This window comes from Carex rostrata, chromosome 14 (genome assembly GCF_964058835.1).
Source record: "Carex rostrata chromosome 14, lpCarRost1.2, whole genome shotgun sequence".
NCBI classification, from domain to species: domain Eukaryota; kingdom Viridiplantae; phylum Streptophyta; class Magnoliopsida; order Poales; family Cyperaceae; genus Carex; species Carex rostrata.
Genome location: NC_135931.1, coordinates 4,721,368 through 4,740,719, shown reverse-complemented (window position 1 = coordinate 4,740,719; position 19,352 = coordinate 4,721,368). Strand labels below are relative to the sequence as shown.

The following is a 19,352-nucleotide window of genomic DNA, read 5'->3' as shown; positions in this document are numbered from 1 at the left end:
CGTGCTTAAACATTCACTGTTATTCCTTCCCTTTTCACGTCACCATGAGTCAAACAAAAACATTCACTGTTATTCCTTCCCTTTTCACTTCACCTTGAATCAAACAAACGCCAATGCCACAATAACTAAAAGCCCCAAAACAAAAGCACAAAAGCACAAATTCAGGAAAATATATTTCCAGAGCTGATTTGACTTCATACAGTGCACTAGTCATATACCTTTTCATTTGACTCTATTATTCGTGCACTGTATGAAGCCAAATTTACTCCGTTAATATCTTTACAAATTCACTTTAGTTCCAATTCCCCCTCCTGTGTGTAGTCTACTGTGGCAGTTGTTGGAGGGTACCCTATGCCACGTCTATTGCAAGGGAACACCATGAAAGCACTGCTTGCTACGCTTCCGATCACCGGTGGAAGAACCTCGATCATCATCTTTTGTTGCACCAACATTGCTGAGTCGAAGCATGCGACGGTGTTCGTGTCAAGCACCGCAACCACAGAAAATACGGCCAATGATAGGAATGCATGCACAAAGTCTCCAAATTGCAGCTTGTATCTGCGAGTTTTTAGCGTCAAATTTTGTTATCATTTTTGAGGATTTCTGTTATTTACATAGAAAAAAGAATGAAAAATGAAAAATTCTGTTATTTTTTTTCATGATTTTTTTTCTTATTTCTATTATATATATACTCTATATGATTTTAGCCATATTATTCTGATACATGCCTTCTTGCATGTATGTATATATACTTTTATATGACCTTAGTTCACATAAAAGGAAAATTACTATACAATGAGATTGTACATAGCTCAAAATTAGTACCTCGATAGATCGATGGAACTGGCATTTGGATCAGAGAAAGACCAGAGCCCCTTCCTTGTCACCATGCCATAATAAAGCTTCCCGTCGGTACCGATGTAACTGTCGGTGAAGGAAGAGAAGCAGCAGAAAAAGCTACAAGCGAATAGTAGAGTTCCACCGAGGACCTTGTTCGTTACGGTGCATTGTCCGGAGTTGGTTAGCAAAGGGTTCAAGAACTGGAACACAAAAACTGTACCAGTTGGCAGAAGCTGTACCAGATCTCCAAGCCCCTGAAAAGCCCTCTCTCCTATGCTCTGGTTTTGATTTTGGTCTTTTCTTGCCATTTTTCTCAGTCTTGGTTTACTTTGCTATATAGGGGATTTTCTCTGACCTGTTATACTTGGTTCCACCTATATTTATACATAGATATTGTTATGGTTATTGATTATTAAATTATAAATTATGGGTTGGCGGCTGGTTTGGATTGCTATTAATTCATATTGGATCCGTTTTGGATCGGATTGAGTATGTATTGAATGAATTACATTAAAATGGGATTAGAGTATTAGACTTGGACACAGCTCTACTCATCTGATTTTTTTTTTTTTTTTTAAATAGAGAGAACTTTGCGCAGCGCAAATAAATTAAGTTAGCCAAAAAAAAAAAAAAGGAGAAATAAAGAAAACATAGAAAGAGTCAGAAATTATTAGGATAATAGATCTAGATAGACAAGTGCCTCCACAAGATCTATTAAAATAACTTTTATCTAGTATAATTTTGTATTATAAAAATAATTTTACCATCTAGAAATTTCGAAGGTATATTATATCTTAGCATAATTCTAAATTATAGCTGTTAATTCTTAAAAGATTAAAAAAAACATTTTTTTAATAATATCAACAAGAGAGTATCTTTGATAATCCATTAATCAGTCTAAATTTATGACCTCCAAAATGTTTTTCCATTAAATTATTCATCTATTGCAACCAATTTGTTTCCATTATCCAATAAGTGAACCGACATAAATATCATTTTTTTCTAAACCATATTTTTAAAATATATCAATTTTTCAGCCATTACATATGCCAAAATAAAATCTACTTTAGCATTTGAATGTATACTACAATCTCCCGTAAAATATATATATATATATATATAGAGGTTGGTTACTCTACTTCCATAAGCATATAAGGGTATATGCTTACAAGTCATTTTTTCGTTTTCAAAATCCAAAAAATCGATCTGAACCGTTAGATGTGATCTCTATATTGAAATGTGCTTGGAGATCAAATTTTACATTTTTCTGAATTTCTTTACTATTTATTAAGCCACTTTGAAAATCGCTGATCCAACGATAGCTTCTGATTTTACTATTTTGTTAAACCACCGTTGAATCAGCGATTTTCAAAGTGGCTTAATAAAACGTAAAAAAAATCAGAAAAATATAAAATTTTGGTCTCCAAACACATTTCAATATAGAGATCATATCTAACGGTTCAAATCGACTTTTTGAATTTTGAAAACAAAAAAATAACTTATAAGCATATAAGCATATACCCATACTTATAGAAGTAGAAACCTCTATATGAGTTTGGCTAGTATAACATCAGTGTCATTTCAGCCTATATAACACCAACTCTAAAACCTATAAAATCGACTTCGAATGACTAATCCAAACCGTTCAAATCGATCTACTTCATTAGTTGTGCATTTACATGCAAAATTTATAACTTTTCGAATTTATTTAGTATTAAGTCAAGCGATCAAATGTGTGAGTTTTTAAGTTAAATTTAATACATTAATTTTTCAATATTTTTACCGCTTGATTTGATACTAAAATAACTCGAAAATATAAACAAAAAATTGTATGTAAACGCATCACTCATAATCTAAATCAGTTTGAACGGTTTGGATTAGTCGTTCGAAGTTGATTTGATAGGTTTTAGAGTTGGTGTTATGTAGGATGAAATGGCACTGATGTTATACTAGTCAAACTCCCTATATATATATATATATATATATATATATATATATATATATATATATATATATATAAGGTCTGTCTAAATTGCTGCTGGCAGCATTTCAGCAGAGGTGCTACCGGGGCTATATTTAGCCGTGTGATGTCCAAACAACAAATCCAAACCGTTAGATGTTTAATCTATATTATAATCTACTTGGAGACCAAATTTTACATTTTTTGGAATTTTTTTACTATATATTAAGCTGGTTTGAAAACCGCTGATTTCAGTAAATTTCTGCAGCATTGAAATCAGCGGTTTTCAAACCAGCTTAATATATAGTAAAAAAATTCCAAAAAATGTAAAATTTGGTCTCCAAGTAGATTATAATATAGATTAAACATCTAACGGTTTGGATTTATTGTTTGGACATCACAAAATAAAAAAAACAGCGGCAGCACTGCCGGCAGAAATGCTGCCGGCAGCAAATTAGCCACAGCCTATATATATATATATATATAGGAATATGCTAGCATGCTACACATAGCATAGAGGGCCTCTGTGCAACGGCTCAATATTCGACTTTTCAAGATCCTAACGGTCGATCCGAACCGTTCATCTTGTTCTCCATATTAATATGTGTTTGGAGACCAAATTTTACATTTTTTGGAATTTTTTTACTATTTTTTTAGATTTATTGAAAATCACTATTTTTTTATGGTCCAGATTTGCATGAAAACAGCGATTTTCAATAAATCTAAAAAAATAGTAAAAAAATTCCAAAAAATGTAAAATTTGGTCTCCAAACACATATTAATATGGAGAACAAGATGAACGGTTTGGATCGACCGTTAGGATTTTGAAAAGTCAAATATTGAGCTGTTGCACGGAGGCCCTCTATGCTATGCATAGCATGCTAGCATATTCCTATAAATATATATATATATATATATGAGATCATTTCGGGTCAAAATGATAATATATACAAAAGTGGTCAAAATATTTGTCTATAAAAATATATTAGATCATTTCGGATCGGACTTGCTACAAGAAGTAAGTTGTTGCTTGCAAGGATCTATTTAGGTAAAAAGTTTAGTTTATATGATGACTCTCTTTTTTTTCTTTCTTAATTTTAGGTCCCAAGGGTCGGCTATTGTTACCTTTAAAGGGAAAGCTTAAAAAAATTTCAGTTGATGCTTTCAAGTAAAACCAAAGCCATATATCTCTGTTGTATTATTTGCGCTCACGCATCTTTGCTAATTCATGTCAAACATACAGAATATATAGCAAAGTAGGTAAATGTCTTTTCTTTTTTTTTTAAAAAGGGTCCAAGCGTTTTTGAACACAATCTTGGCAACTATGTAAAGCTTAAATTTTAAGTTGCATTAAGGAGCATCCGGTCGACAATTAAGTTAAAAAAAAAAAAATTTTAAAATAGTTTTAAGTATTAAAGAGGTGACATTAAGTAAGTTTGTTAAAGGAGGTTGTCTAAGGACGCAATATGTCAAAAAAAAAAAAATTTGATATAGGAGGAACCGTTCGTTGAACTTAAGACTCTTTAGAGCACTAAGGAGTTTTAAACTATAGTTGCCGAACAAACTAAAAGCACTTTTTTATATTTCTCTTTGTGTTTCATCGTAAGTATGATTTTTTCTTTAATTGATAGTCCATATTTTCAAATTTCAAGCAAAAATATATGAACCATTAACATAGCTCTTGCGTATTCATATTAGATAATTAAGCACAAAACATATGTTTTAATACAAATTGGATACGCGAGCTGACGAATCATCCAGATCAGGAAAGAGTCTGGATTCTCTGGAAAAACTCAAATGTTGAGTTTAAATCTGAGATGTCTAATCAGAATTCATACCAATCCAGTCTGATTCTACCGTGTTCTTTTAATATTTGTGTCAAATTAGACTGTTTGAATCTACACTCAAAATTTGAGTTACCTTAGGTGATATGAATTCGTCAGGGAAACCCTCTCCTTGAAAGTTTGTGTGTATTGAGCAAAAGTTTAAATAGTGTTTTGCGTCATAGCAAATTGGTTAAAAAAACGATGTTATGATCATATAATGTTATTATAGTGCAGAATAACACATTATGATACTAATATTGTTATAGCTTTTATGATCCGAAAAAATATAGCGCGCTATTTAAAACCCCGATACTAATTCATTGGATTTCATTCAGTTTGTGCCAGATGTAATTTGTGCGGTCCAAAACGTTGAACATTTTAAATTTGATTCCCTGTGATACAGACTGCGTAGCTATTACTGTTGCGAATGTAATTTTCTTCTCTTATTGGTGAAATGGTCATCTTTCAGCGCCGTGCTGCACATGTGAAGCCACATTAGAACGAAGGTGCACGTGGGTCAGCTTACTGGACCTGGAGCAATGGACATTCTGTGGACCACTTGATCTACCCAACCGGGGTACTGGAAGCTCTAGTAGTCCTTCGATCATATCTGCTCCTTTTCATTTTGTTTAAATTCTTATGTTGTATGACCCGTACAGCTAAATGTGTAGCAGATAATATTTACAGTAAAAAATGACTCATAACTCATAAGTATAGTGACAACTGAATAGTTCAGGTTTGATTCAGTGAAGTCAAAAATTAGTGATTCGGAAATGATTCAGTACCACAAAGAAGCAAAAATAAAAAAAATCCAAAATAAATAAATAAATAATTTAAAAAAAAATCGTGTTTTTTTGCATTTTATTCGTGAATAATTCTTGATTTGCATTTTATTCTCAAATAAAACGTATAATACGTTTTTTTGCGTTCTATTCAGTGTTCGGTTCAAAAACATCAAAAAAACGCATTAAACACAAATTAAACACGAAGTACACGCGAATTAATCACGAATTATGTTACTATGCTCATAAGTATCATGCGTGGTCCTTTTTTTCTGAAGAAGCCACAGAAAACACAAACATATCTAAAGAATTACAGTTAATAAGAACTTGTACGTTTTTTTTTTTTTAATTCCGTTTCTATTGTGGATGATTTAGTTTAGTTCTTTGCGTTGTAACATTAAAAAAAAGGTGATTTATTTTTTTTATATTATCTTACTCTGCATTTGCTACCAAATGAGAGAAACGGAAACCATACTAAATTTCAGCAAAATTTATAACATTTGTTCATAATCATTTAATAGTTTTCAAGATTCTAAATAGCGTTTATCGCGTCATAGCGGGAAGTCTAAAAAAAAAACTATAGCGAATAGCGTCGCTATAGCGAAAGCTATGCCACATAGCGTTTTTTTATTTTTATAAAAATTATATCATATATTTGTACTAAATATCAACATTATCTAAGTCTCATAGAATGATAAATAACATCAAATTGATTAAAAAATTATAATATTCATATTGAACCATTACAAAATCCAAATTGCGACTCAAAATATCCATAGTGATACTAATATCATAAACTATCGATCTTTTTCTATTCAAAATATATTCAGCATCATGACATAATCTATCTTTTTTCTACTTAAATTTCAAAATAACCTAAACATTATGGCATAATTAATTATCTTAATCTATTCAAAATATTCAAATTACCATATAGTAAATATCATTTTGTTATTTCAAAAAATATCTTAATATATTCAATCTGAGTCTTTATTTAAAGCCCATATAAATTGAAAAGAAAAAAAAAACAGCTCATGTTGCATAGCGCGCTATAGCTTTCTTATTTGATTTCGTTTGATGGATCTCTCATTTAATAATTAATAGTTTACTATAAAGCTTAATATGTCAATTGCACAAAAAAAAAAAATTAAGGTTAAAATCCAATCTGAGCATTTATTTAAAACTCATATAAATTGAAAATAAACAAGAAAAAACAGCTCATGTTGCATAGCGCGCGCTATTTGCGCTACACGCTATGCGCTATAGCGGACCACTATTACCGTTATAGCGTCCGTAGCTCAAATAGCGCATTTTGATACCATAGTGTAGAGTTTAGGGTCCAAAAACGCTATAGCGTGCTATTTAGAACACCGATTGTTTTTATTTGGTTGGTTCAGTTCTTCATAGCACAATGATGAAAAAGAAAATTATTCGAAGTCGTAATTATTTTCAATATTTCGCAGAATGTATTGAACTACCTATCATCACAAATGAATTCCACATCCCCTCAGAGCCTCTCAGAGGTTCCTTGAGGTACAATAATTAAATCTCGATCATTCTTTAACCTGGCACGAATCTCAAAGCAAACATATATTGTTACAATTGGCAATGCTTTTCTTTTGACCTGGCTGAAATTAAATCTGAACCGTTCCTTGCAACATTCTCCGTTAAAAAAAATTCTGAGATAAATGCTCCAATAACAAATCAGATGAGCTGCACAAAATGGACTTCTCCGTTAAAAAAAATTCTTTATAAAGTGTCATAAATATATTTTTGCTTTTCCATGGAACATGAAAGATAAGGTACCATAATAATTGATAATCAAAGGACTATATATTCTTTAAAAAAAATTAAAGGACTAAATAAATATATTGATATGAAAATTTTGTTTTCTAAATATAATGTATATATTACATTATACTAATGTAGAGACAAGACAGTGTTAATATAATTGCTACAAACCATTAATTTAAATAAAGAAATATCAAACCACAACATATTTTAATTTACTTCCTTAATTTCGGATGTCCTAATTCTCTGAGATTTGAATATTGAATAGTATATATATATAGTGTAGTGACTGTAGATAGAAACTTAATTTCTACAAGAACATTCTACATTTTGCTAGCATGCAATATTTGCTTGGTTGACCAGGTCACAATCAGAATTTGGAAAATTAAATGAATTCACACAGTTTAAACAATTAACTTCAAGCATTTTTACATAACTGAAGAAGCAAGGAAAAACAAATTAAAGCACTAAACCCACAATTTTTTTAAGTAAAAGTTGAAGATCAAGCTATTTAACTATTTAATACTTTTGTTATTACAATAACAAAAAAATTTATTATTCAGATTTGAAACTCATGACTTTTCACATTAGAGACCGTGTGTCTTTACCACTAGACCATAAATCCACAATTTACAATAGAATATTCAGCAAATTAACCAAGGCATCAAATTAACTTAATTTTATTCCAGAAGTTCCTTTTATGCAAAGCTTTGGGAACCTGATTCCAGTAAATCCTTGTGCAGATCCTTTTGTGTGAAGTTTTGAGTTGCCTTAGATGGTGGGTACCCAATGCCATGTCTGTGATCAGGAAATAGCATGAACACAGCACTGGTCATTCCGCCGACTACGGTTGGTAGGACCTTAAGCAGCGTCGCCTGATATTGCAAAAATGCGGGGTAAAAACACTCAACCGTGTTTTTGTCTAGCATCGCAACAACTCCGAAAATAAATGTCGAGAAAAATGCGTGCACAAAATCGCTGGTCCTCAACTTGTAACTGCAGTTTTTCATAGTCAAATTTAGATCCAACCGGGTCATTACGTTGATTGATTGTCAAAAAAAAATTAAACTAAACTGTTTAATTTATATATGTAATGTATGTTATTTCATTATACTAAGTTATTTATTATATGGTTTAATTCATTTGATTGGTGATTATATTATGTTATGTTATTAAGATTTTCTAAAGTTAAATAAAAAGATATACAATTAATTTTGTTGTAATCTATATTTCCTAGTGAGCATTTTTTTTGGTACTAAAAAATAGTTTTGAAAGCAAAACAAATATTCACTATTTACTCTTATCTTGATCAGATGGTCAAATTAATTATTAGATTTTAATTGTCCCATAAAATGTAGTATAATTGAGCATTGTTGAATTCATCTGCATCACTAGTAATCATTTAAAAATGATTAGATGTTATTCATATCATAACAGTACCTTGACAGATCAAGCGACTTTGCATTCGGGTCATAGAAGCACCAGAGGCCTGTTTTCGTGGCGATGCCATAGTACAGCTTCCCGTCAACACCGACATAACTGTCTGTAAATGACGAGAAGCAACACGAAAAAGCGCATCCTACCAGCAACAAACTGGTAAGGACCTTGTTGAAGTCATTGCAATTGCCGTTGTTCGTTAGCAAAGCACTGAGGAATTGGAACGCAAAAACGGTACCAGTTGGTAGTAGCTTTATCAGCGCGGCGATCCCTTTCAGGGTTTGTTCTCCTGTGATCTTGTTGAAGCACAACATTTTGTGTACTAAAATTATTTCTTAATTTGGAAGTGTTAAATTGTTTGTCAAGAGATGGTGGTTTGAATTCCTCTGTTGGTACCAGTTCATCTCCTTTTGTAGAGGTTGGAAACCTGGATTGGCATTTGGCACAAGCATGCATGTTGATTGGCAAATTATTTGGATCATATTTGGATCGGGTCGGTTATCATTTTATAAACCCAATATAAAATGTGGCATGTGAGTTTTAACATTATTTTATACATACTTGATGTAATGATGTCATTGTCAAACCATTGGAGCAAATAACATCCACCTTTAATAAAATAGATACAAAACCTAGAATTAATTTATGAATTAGGAATCGGATATTCCAGTCGGGTCGGGTTTAATCCAAGTGTGTTGCTTGCAAGCATTAAATTATTACATTAGTATGGTTATGAGGAGAACAAATATTTTGCTTGCACGATTTAGGAGATGAGTTCACGTAGGTCCCCTTGTTCTTTTTTTTCTTTTTCTTTTTCTTTTTGCTATAGGAGAACTCTTCAGGGTTCAGATGCACTGTGATTTTGTGTTCCAATATGCTCCACATCATTTATCTCCGTTTTTAAATCTCAAACAGTCAATTCAAACCGCTCAATATGATCTTCATTATAAAATATTCTTTCGAGACTAAATTTTATATTTTTTTAGAATTTTTAAATAGGTACAAAATCACTATTTTGAGAAGATTCTGGACCATTTGAAAATGTAATATTGTACCTATGTTAAAAAAATAGTAAAAAAAATCTAAAAATATATAAAATTTGGTCTCCAAGAATATTTTATTATGAAAATCATATTGAGCGGTTTGAATCGACTGTTCGGAATTTGAAAACGAAAATAAAGAATGTGAAGCGTATTGGAGCACAAAATTATGATGCATTTGAACTCTCCTCATAACTAAAAACCTAAATATATACATTCCTCATTTATGTTTATACTTGTATACTATATCAAACATGCATACAAATGTAATCCTATATAACAAAATATAATTAGTTCTTTCTAAATAATAAATATAAATAACAGAATCCGTCTGATATTAATTGAGTATCGAATATAATGTTTTGTTCGGAAGAATCAATAATTTAACAGAATAACAGAAAAGTTGCTATTAACTATGACTTCACAAGATCAAACATTCTCCTGTTTATTTTTGTTTTAGGTTGACACAATACCCATTAACTGGATAAATCAATATATAGCCATAAAAAGTATAATTTAGTTATACATGCGCACTTCAATATTTTATTACTTTAGGATAGGATTCAGGATTCATGATGATAAATTAACTTCACAATTTCGATAATAATTAAGGATAATTCAAAATTTAGTAGTCCGATAATTAAAATGTAATTATATATTATGCATTGAAGTTATGTTACTATGTATAGCGCATGTCGGTTTGTACTATGTAGTCATATCTTCATTTTTCAAGTCTGAACAGTCATTCCGAGCCGCTCAATATGATGTACATATGAAAATGTATTTGGATGTCAATTTTACATCATTCAAAAGATTTCTTACTAGTTTTTTAAGTAGGTGTAAAATCACTTGATCTCGAGGTATGGGGAAATAAATCTGCTGCGATTCCACATCCACCCCTGCATTTGCTTTGAGATTCATGCAGAGAAAATAACTGCTCTTTGAGATTCGTACATTTCAAAAAATGAATGGTGAGATATGAAATTGCAGGGACCCTGCGATTCTTTAGAATTGCAACAGATTTATTTTCCAAGATTTGAATTATCATAAAGTAGTGATTTTCTATCTATCTAAAAAATAGTAAAATAATTCTAAAAATATAACCTCCAAGTGCATTCTCATTGAGACATAACGTTGAGCGGTTCATATCAACTATTTGAATTTTGAAAATAAAAAATATGAATCCATAGTATAGATTAGAGGTTTGCTAAACCCCTAACGGGTGGAGCCCGTTTTGCCCGGCCCGTACCCGTTACCCGTGGTACCCGTACCCGTTGCCCGGGTACAAACGGGTAGACGGGTACGGGTAATAAACGGACCGGACACCCCTATTTTGAAATAAACCCATTGTACCCGTACCCGTCTACCCGCCAACCCGTACCCTCCTACCCGTACCCCTATACCCGCCTACCCGTACCCGTACCCCTTTACCCGTACCCCTTTACCCGTACCCGTATCCCTTTACCCGGTTGCCCGTACCCGTTACCCGTTACCCGTACCCGTTATCCGTTACCCGTACCCGATCCGTACCGCAAAATTCAAATTTTTTTGAATTTTCCGCCGGTTCAAGACGGGGCCCGGGCCAGGTCAAATCAAACCCGGCCGGACCCACCCGGGTCACCTCAACCGGTGGTTTTTTTTTTTTTTTTTTTTTAATTTCAAATTTTATTCCCTCTCCAATTTTTTTCTTTAAATACACCCCTCTAATCCTCTTCCTCTCCACACTCAAATTTTCAATCTCTCAAACTCAATCTCAAATTCTCATTTTTCATTATTCTAAATTTTTAAATTTATTGTTTGAAAAACATATGGTTGTAATTTAATTCATTTTACAAATACGCAAACGGAATTAGAGGTTCGCTAAACCCGTGACGAAATTACGAAGGTATCGAAATTACAAAGTTGTGCACCTCCCGCAAGATTTCTCCGCGAAATTTAAAGGTTAGATTTATTTTATGTTAGATTAATTTATTTTTGTAGAGTAATTTAAAATTTCATATTAGATTAATTAATTTTTGTAGAGTAATTTATTGTTGTAGATAAATGTATAATTTAAATTGAATGTTAGATTTAGTTTATGTTAGATTTGTTACATTTATTTAATTTATGTTAGATTTGTTAGATTTATTGAATGTTACATTTATTTAATTTATGTTAGATTTATTAGATGTGATTATGTGAACTTGTGAAATAATTAGATTTATTTTGAATATGTTAGATTTTATTTTTGAAATTCGGATTTATTTTTAATAGGTTAAAAAAATATGTTAGATTCATTTTTGTGAATATGTGAAATATTTTGAATATGTTAGATTTATTTTATGTTAGATTAATTGATTTTTGTAGAGTAATTTAAAATTTCATATTAGATTTATTGTTGTAGATAAATGTATAATTTAAATTGAATGTTAGATTTAGTTTATGTTAGATTTGTTACATTTATTTAATTTATGTTAGATTTATTAGATGTGATTATGTGAACTTGTGAAATAATTAGATTTATTTTGAATATGTTAGATTTTATTTTTGAAATTCGGATTTATTTTTTATAGGTTAAAAAAATATGTTAGATTCATTTTTGTGAATATGTGAAATATTTTGAATATGTTAGATTTATTTTTGAAAATGATAGATTTATTTTGAATAAGTTATATTTTTTGAATATGTTAAGTAATTGTATTTATTTTTGAATATGTTAGATTTTTTTTAAAATAGATTAGATTTTATTTTTGTTTTTTCAAATTCTTTTTTTTTCTGTTTTTTCCGAATTTTTTTAATTTTATTTTTTTCTGTTTTTTTTAAAAGAAGTTGTATTTGAAATTCATTATATAACTAGGTTAGATTTATTTGTTGAATATGGTAAGTAATTGTATTTATTTTTGAATATGTTATATTTATTTTTAAATAGATTATATTTTTTTTCTGTTTTTTTTTTAAATAAGTTGTATTTGAAATTCATTATATAACTAGGTTAGATTTATTTGTTGAATATGGTAAGTAATAAACCTTATTTTTGTGAATAGGTTTACATTTTTTAAAAATGTCATCTCATCGTGATTCGGTGCAAGAAGATATCGCGAGAATGTCGGCCGATATTTTTGGCCCCGAAATACCAACTACAAATTATCCACAAGATTATCCACAAGGACCACAACCTTATTTTGATAGTTCCTCTCAAATGCCGCCACCTAATTATCCACAACCTCCCCAAAATTATCAAAGAAGAGACCAAATGCTACAAACAAATTATCAACTCAACCCCCAAACGGGTGCACCGTATTATACTTCAAATGATCCAAACATATTCATTCCACAAGAATCACATCAACTACCACCACCGTATGCATATGGAGGCACTTCTTCTGTTGCATCGTCGAGTTGATAATTTGTTTGCTGTACCCGTGTCAACCGTCCCGTGAGGAAGTTGTTTTAGTTCGGCGAACAGGATCCTCTCCGACAAACGCAGTAAATTGGGTCCACATGTTTTTGAAAGACTTGTGTGCTTGAAAGATTGGATTAATGCTGACGAGCGCAACCAACATCAAGCTCAAGAATCATCTTCTGCAGCTGATACTGAAGAAAGCGTTACCGAGCCTCAGCCTCAACCTAATTCAGATTCAGACGGTGCGGAAGAAAACGAACAATGGTATATGAATCCAAACTACTAGATAGGTAGTGTCGGTATAATTTTCTAACCTCTTTTAATATTTATGGTTATTTTAAAAATTATAATTTCTAAACATTTCAATTAGTTTTTAAATTATTCATTTTAAAGAACAATTACTAACAAAAAAAAAAGTTAGAACTCCGCCTATGTTATTTTACATAGCCGGTCCCAAGCCCGGAATAAAGGAGGAGGGTAACTTTTATTTTTTAATCTATTGTTTTCAAATTATTCATAATTATTTTTAATGTAATAAATTAATTTAAGATATTATTATTTATATTTTATTGTTTTAATTATAATGAGAATTTGAAAATAAAATAAAATGACTTGCTTAAAGAAATAAATAAATAGATTTGTACTTAGCCGTATAAATATACAAATTTTCGTACGAATAATTTTTATATATAAGGTACAAATTTTATTCATTTATAAATTATAAAGACGCGAGTTGATAATTTCATGTATATATATACTCTATTTGATATCGAACTATTCATATTATAAAAATTCAATTATAAACACGTAATAATATTTATACGACACTGTAAAAAAAACAGAAAAAAAATATTAAACAAAACAGAAAAAAAAAACAGAAACAAAGACAGAAAAAAAAAAACGGAAAAACAAAACAGAAAAAAAAAAAAAAAAAAAAAAAAAAAACTGACAAAAAAAACAGACAAAAACCGGAAAGAAAAACAGAAAAAAAAAACGGAAAAAAAAAACGGAAAGAAAAACAGAAAAAAAAAGGAAAAAACAGAAAAAAAAAAAAAAAAAAACCGGGCGGACCGGACCCGTACCCGTCAACCCGCAACGGGTACGGGTAATAAACGGACCGGATATATGTTTTGGGAGTTTTACCCGTCTACCCGTTACGGGTTTTACCCGTACCCGTTGTACCCCTTTACCCGTCCTACCCGTTACCCGTAACGGGTAACCCGTTAGCAATTGACTAGTATAGATCAATGTGCGCTATGCATAGTACCGTCGCACTCTTGTGCCCATTGTATATATATGAAAAAAAAATATGAAACTTAAAACTTAAAATGTGGAACAGTTAATAGTTAACATCATTTCATGGATTATCAAATAAACACTCAAAGTGTTAAATAATGCACAACTAATATATAATACAAACAACACACACAATACAATGTAAATGTATTTTAGAAAAACTATATGCGTAATACTTGATGAATCTCTTTGATTTTTTGAAAAAAAAATTATGAGTGTGTAGAGAACATTTATTTGATATTATCTCTCGATTTCAGTAATCTTTGAATTGTAAATGTAACTATAATTTATTTAAAACATCAACAAACACACATTTAATAATTATATGTGTAATTCTTAATATTTCTATTTGTTAGCTTGTTTTTACTCGTTTATAAAGGTTTTGTTAAGATTATGGAGATAAATAATTGATCTCAATCTTTAAAAATATTTTCAACCACACTACAGAAGTAATTATTTTAATAAAAATGGGCATAGCCACCAATTTCATAGATGAAATCACAAGCTGGAAAGAGGTATCAGAAAATGGTACCGACTTCTACAGCTAAGTTCTTACATTATCCTAGTTATTACAGCGTACCAGCAAACTTATAACTTTTGCATATAAAATCAGATAAAGCAGAAATATCAGAATACCAAGCAAAGCAGTCCATACAAAAGAACAAGTACTAAAATACTGAAACTGTTGTTTAGTAATAACAAAAGCATGTCAGTCTGAATCATCTTCAATTCTTGAAATCTCCTCCATACATTAGACGCCTGGTATTGTTTCCAGCCTCCATACCTATGATAATATCCAAAATGTCTCCATGGTACTCCTCTGATTCCACCATGATCAGAAGAAGACCAAGCTCCAGAGGAAGCGCCAGAACTTTCTATGCCAGAGTCAGAGTTACCTGTTCTGATAAATCTTATCCTTATTGTCGAACAGCCCAGTAGAACTAATAGTATGCTTTCTAGAGACTTGGAAATTGGTCCTCTATTTCAGCTACCTCCATGAGAATTATTTCTAAATGACATGAGAGCTTAAATCCTGTACAATTACTGTTTAAAAGAGCCTTCTTTAGCTCCATGAGACCCACATGTCAGTGACTAATTATTTTTTCTTATTCTCAGGTGTGTTTTTGGATTGCGGAATAGATGTTTTGGTTTCAGACCCCAGATTAACTTTCGAAAGGCTGTCCAATGTTTTTTTCCTTTCCTTTTTTTCTTTTTTCTGAGTTCATTTTTTTATTCCTCAAACATTTTTGGCTCCCTGAATCACCATTTTATTTCATTTAATTTGATTTTACGGATGTCAACTGCTTCGGATTCGGTTGGTTCGGGGTTTGCTTATAGCTTAAATACCATATTATCATTCATGTCAAGTTGTCAACTATGCAATTTTCCACAACGCTTCCTAAATTTGTATTACTATTGTTGACCTTTGAAAGAGGAATATGCTCTGTGCCTCTTTGCTTGCTTATCTGATAAGTTTACTATTGGACAATCATCAGTAGAGTAAGTTAAATCAATTATTTTTTAATACATTATCTTTAATTTTGCTAACATTAATCAATTGCATCTAGATCATTTATATCATATATTTTTAGGGAAATATAAAATTAAATATCTATAAACAATATTAAAATCAAATTTCAAATTTGTAATAAAAGACATTATATTAGTTGCCAGAGCAAAAGTTGATTTTTCATGTAAACGATGAATATTACTTTTAATTACAGATATTCGATTGCTATTCAATTGCTATGCAGTGTCTTCACCTATCATTCAATATTTGAGTTATACTTTCATCTTTCATATAAAATCGCATGCACGTTGGGCTTTTATATTTTACTAATCTGAGATAAATCTAAACGGTTCCTCTTTTACAAAATGTAGAAGCAAAGAATGGCAATTTATTGTGCGGTAATAATTTCAGTATTTGAATAAACCTGAACTTAAAAATGCTTTTATTGCCAGTTCTTGTAGCTACTACCATAACTCGGATCCAAATCTGTAAGAAAAGGAGCACCCTGGTGCACCTTTTCTTTCATCTGAATCGTTCAAAATCCATCACACGGCTTCAACTTTTTTTTTCTTTTATATCAATCTAATCTATTGAAACGATTCAGATGTAATTGAAACCGTATAATGAATTTTAAACGATTTAGATGGAAGAAAAGGAGCAGATTTGGATCCCCATAACTCAACTGGAAAATATCAAAGACAAACATGTACACAATCGTACAGTATATACATGTCTGCATATTTGGCCTATGTTTTTGTATACTTGTATATATAGCAAAATTAGGGTAAAGTTGTGTGTACCAGTTGTAGGCAAGAACGAGGCTACTATTACCACCACCAATTTCTCACCCATTAGCAAAAAGAATAACGAACCCTCCCCTTGTTCATAAAAAAAAATGATAAAAATGTACAAATTAAACTCTATTATCAATACTAGAATTTAAGCCTGCATTCCAGAGAGGCGAATCCATGACCGGTAACGATGGGCCTCCATATCTCCGTAATAGTGATTTAAACTTTTCATTTCCCGGCCGGAACATTGCAGGTAGCGATAATCTTAACCCCATTCGCTTACACATTTCGTGCCTTGGCAGAATTCGATTCTCCAGGCTGCATGAGAAATATTCTGGAAAATCTCTCAGCTCTTCTAAACCTGGAAATGCAACTAGGATTGAGTCAGGTGTAAAATACACTTGAATATTTACTTCAAGAAATCTTTTCCAGTTCTGCATGTAGTCTCATTTCCTGGCATATAACAAAGATGTTGTTACTTTGTCAGGTCAAACTAGTAGCAATCTATTATCTATTTTAAATTACTGGCATATCCTTCTCAAACAAATCAACACTTTACTGCTCTTATATAATGCACCTATTTTAATTTCATTCTATCAATATGGACAACAACAATTTGTTAGCAGTGTATTCAGCGCAATCATTATCAGCTCTTGCATACATATCATGATCTTAAATGTAGTAGTTGTTGTTTTACACAGACTAATCCAGGAATTAGTATTATTGTTTGAAGTCCAAATGCACAGATTTGTTAAATCAAATTAAACTGCAACAACATATGTTCTAGACTACGAAGAACTCAGTCAAATTCATTGATTCCAGCATCACCATACTAAAGTTCTGTCCCAGTAATGTTTATTTTTTAAATACCTTTTTTTCAGAAATTATTGAGCACCATGTCACTTGTTTTTGTGAAATTATATAGCTATATGAATCATATCCTTTTTAACAATTACATACCAAGTCTTATTTTGATCAAATATACGTCTTCTCATTATGGCACCCAAGTTTAGTTTGTGCAAACACACTATACATTTCATACATCAAAACCATGTTATCTAATACTGGCTTGATGCATACCAATCACCAAAAGCAATCTGCTAAGTGGCCAAAGAAAAGAAAGGTACACTAGCAAGGGAGTCTAACCTCGTCTCATGTCTTTCATCAAGAATTCGTATTTTGGCCTCATATTCTTCTCAATTGAATATTGAAACAATACGGGAAACCTTCTAACCATGGATCTCGCCTCTTTGTGTGAAAACCCTATTTCTCGCAAGAAATCCAGTCTAGGTAGGAATTTATCTTCCACAGAGAAGCAGAGAAGAAAAGCGTAATCCTTAACTGGGGTCAGATCCAGCGAAAGTAGGAAGAAGAACGCAGGTCTCAACCTTGTCTTCACAGGAGATAGGAGGAGGCGAGGCCGTCGTCGTAATAGATGCGGAAGGTTCGACGGAGAGAGATCGACGTCAGAGAGGAGGAAAGAGATAGCGGCGGAAATGAGGCAAGGGCTCGAATGGAGGAGCTCGGGGCACATATCGGAAATGCGGCGGAGGTCAGACGGAGAAAAATCAACGCCATGGGAGTGGAGGAGGTGAAGTTTCTGGTAGAAGAGGGTTTGGGTAGAGGGTATTTTGGAAATTTCGTGTGGAGAGAGGGGTATTTTGGGTAGAGTAGGGGCGCGGAGGGTTGGCGTGAAAGCCGAGAGCTGGAAGCGGGAGGAGACGGGCTGAGGAGGGGTAAGTTGGGAATTTAGGGCTTGGGGGTGGAGAGGGAGGGAAGGGGATAGAGGTGAGAGAGTGCTCATTGGAGGGCAAGCGAAGAAAGTGATTGCATAGTGTAGTGGAGGGAACGGAGAGGGGTGAGCACCGAGGGTAATTTGGGAATGGAGACGATGAGATAAGGCGGTAACTGGAGGATTGGGAAATCGGAAGGATGAGGTGACATTGGTCACATTGCCCTACAATGATTTGGATAGAATTTGTACATAAAAGATAGGGACATTTTTTCTTAACCATGACTTTTCATTTCAAAACATTTTGATTTTTTTTTTAATTATCTGAATGATTTAAAAGTAAAGGACTGTCTCTAATTCTATTACTTCATTATGTGCAACAAAATATAAATAATAACTGGATATACTTTCTTTCTTTCTTTCTTTTTTAACTAAAAATTTGGCAAAAGATGATATGTTTATGTAAATTGATTGTAGTAATTAGTCCATAATAAACATCATTGTATATGATCACATATTTCATGTGTACGTTTAATCATTATACATTGTTTATAAGATAAAGGAACTAATGTTTGAGACATAACTAGAAAAACTTCATAGAAGCTAAAATTTAAAATGCACAATAAATAGTTAGTAGAAATTAAAATCAAGTTATCTACAATCACAAAATAAACATTAGATTACAAATAAACATTGATATATTATGAAAGAGTTAAGTATATAAAACGTTCTAAAAAAATAAAATTCAATTAATTTTCAATGTATATAATTAAAATCTAAAAGTTATAAGAACAGTTTAGCGCTCCTACAAATAAATGCATGTGCTATGAGATTTAATATGTGATAACTTATGTCATATACTAAAATAATATAATAAAATAGTAGATTCAGTCATTCAGACTCCAATTTATCACAAATATGAAACTACAACACTAACTGTTGTATTCCATTTGATTAGAAAGAAT

General features: G+C 31.7%; 3 protein-coding genes across 3 annotated transcripts; all 3 read right to left on the bottom strand.

The window, feature by feature from the left end:
* Positions 1-146: 146 nt before the first annotated feature.
* On the bottom strand, positions 147-1,197 carry LOC144565352 (protein DMP2-like). Its single transcript, XM_078315083.1, has 2 exons — positions 826-1,197; positions 147-558 (listed from the first exon to the last, which is right to left on the bottom strand). Exons 1-2 carry the CDS (start codon positions 1,146-1,148, stop codon positions 288-290), a joined length of 594 nt encoding a protein of 197 aa, XP_078171209.1. The 5' UTR covers positions 1,149-1,197; the 3' UTR covers positions 147-287.
* Positions 1,198-7,791: 6,594 nt separating this feature from the next.
* On the bottom strand, positions 7,792-9,043 carry LOC144565274 (protein DMP2-like). Its single transcript, XM_078314986.1, has 2 exons — positions 8,640-9,043; positions 7,792-8,195 (listed from the first exon to the last, which is right to left on the bottom strand). Exons 1-2 carry the CDS (start codon positions 8,948-8,950, stop codon positions 7,898-7,900), a joined length of 609 nt encoding a protein of 202 aa, XP_078171112.1. The 5' UTR covers positions 8,951-9,043; the 3' UTR covers positions 7,792-7,897.
* A 7,618-nt stretch (positions 9,044-16,661) lies between these two features.
* On the bottom strand, positions 16,662-18,568 carry LOC144565503 (protein SEEDLING LETHAL 1, chloroplastic-like). Its single transcript, XM_078315280.1, has 2 exons — positions 17,802-18,568; positions 16,662-17,016 (listed from the first exon to the last, which is right to left on the bottom strand). The coding sequence occupies exons 1-2, from the start codon at positions 18,457-18,459 to the stop codon at positions 16,778-16,780; spliced, it is 897 nt and encodes a 298-aa protein (XP_078171406.1). The 5' UTR covers positions 18,460-18,568; the 3' UTR covers positions 16,662-16,777.
* Between the last annotated feature and the right edge of the window lie 784 nt (positions 18,569-19,352).

Excerpts from the sequence above, each read along its gene's own strand:
- LOC144565274 (XM_078314986.1), bottom strand. The coding sequence starts at position 8,950 with ATGTTGTGCTTCAACAAGATCACAGGAGAACAAACCCTGAAAGGGATC. Across the intron at positions 8,196-8,639 it reads AAGTCGCTTGATCTGTCAAG|TTACAAGTTGAGGACCAGCG; the intron begins GTACTGTTATGA and ends GAAAAACTGCAG.
- LOC144565503 (XM_078315280.1), bottom strand. The coding sequence starts at position 18,459 with ATGAGCACTCTCTCACCTCTATCCCCTTCCCTCCCTCTCCACCCCCAA. Across the intron at positions 17,017-17,801 it reads GATGAAAGACATGAGACGAG|GTTTAGAAGAGCTGAGAGAT; the intron begins GTTAGACTCCCT and ends TTGCATTTCCAG.
- LOC144565352 (XM_078315083.1), bottom strand. The coding sequence starts at position 1,148 with ATGGCAAGAAAAGACCAAAATCAAAACCAGAGCATAGGAGAGAGGGCT. Across the intron at positions 559-825 it reads AGTTCCATCGATCTATCGAG|ATACAAGCTGCAATTTGGAG; the intron begins GTACTAATTTTG and ends AAAAACTCGCAG.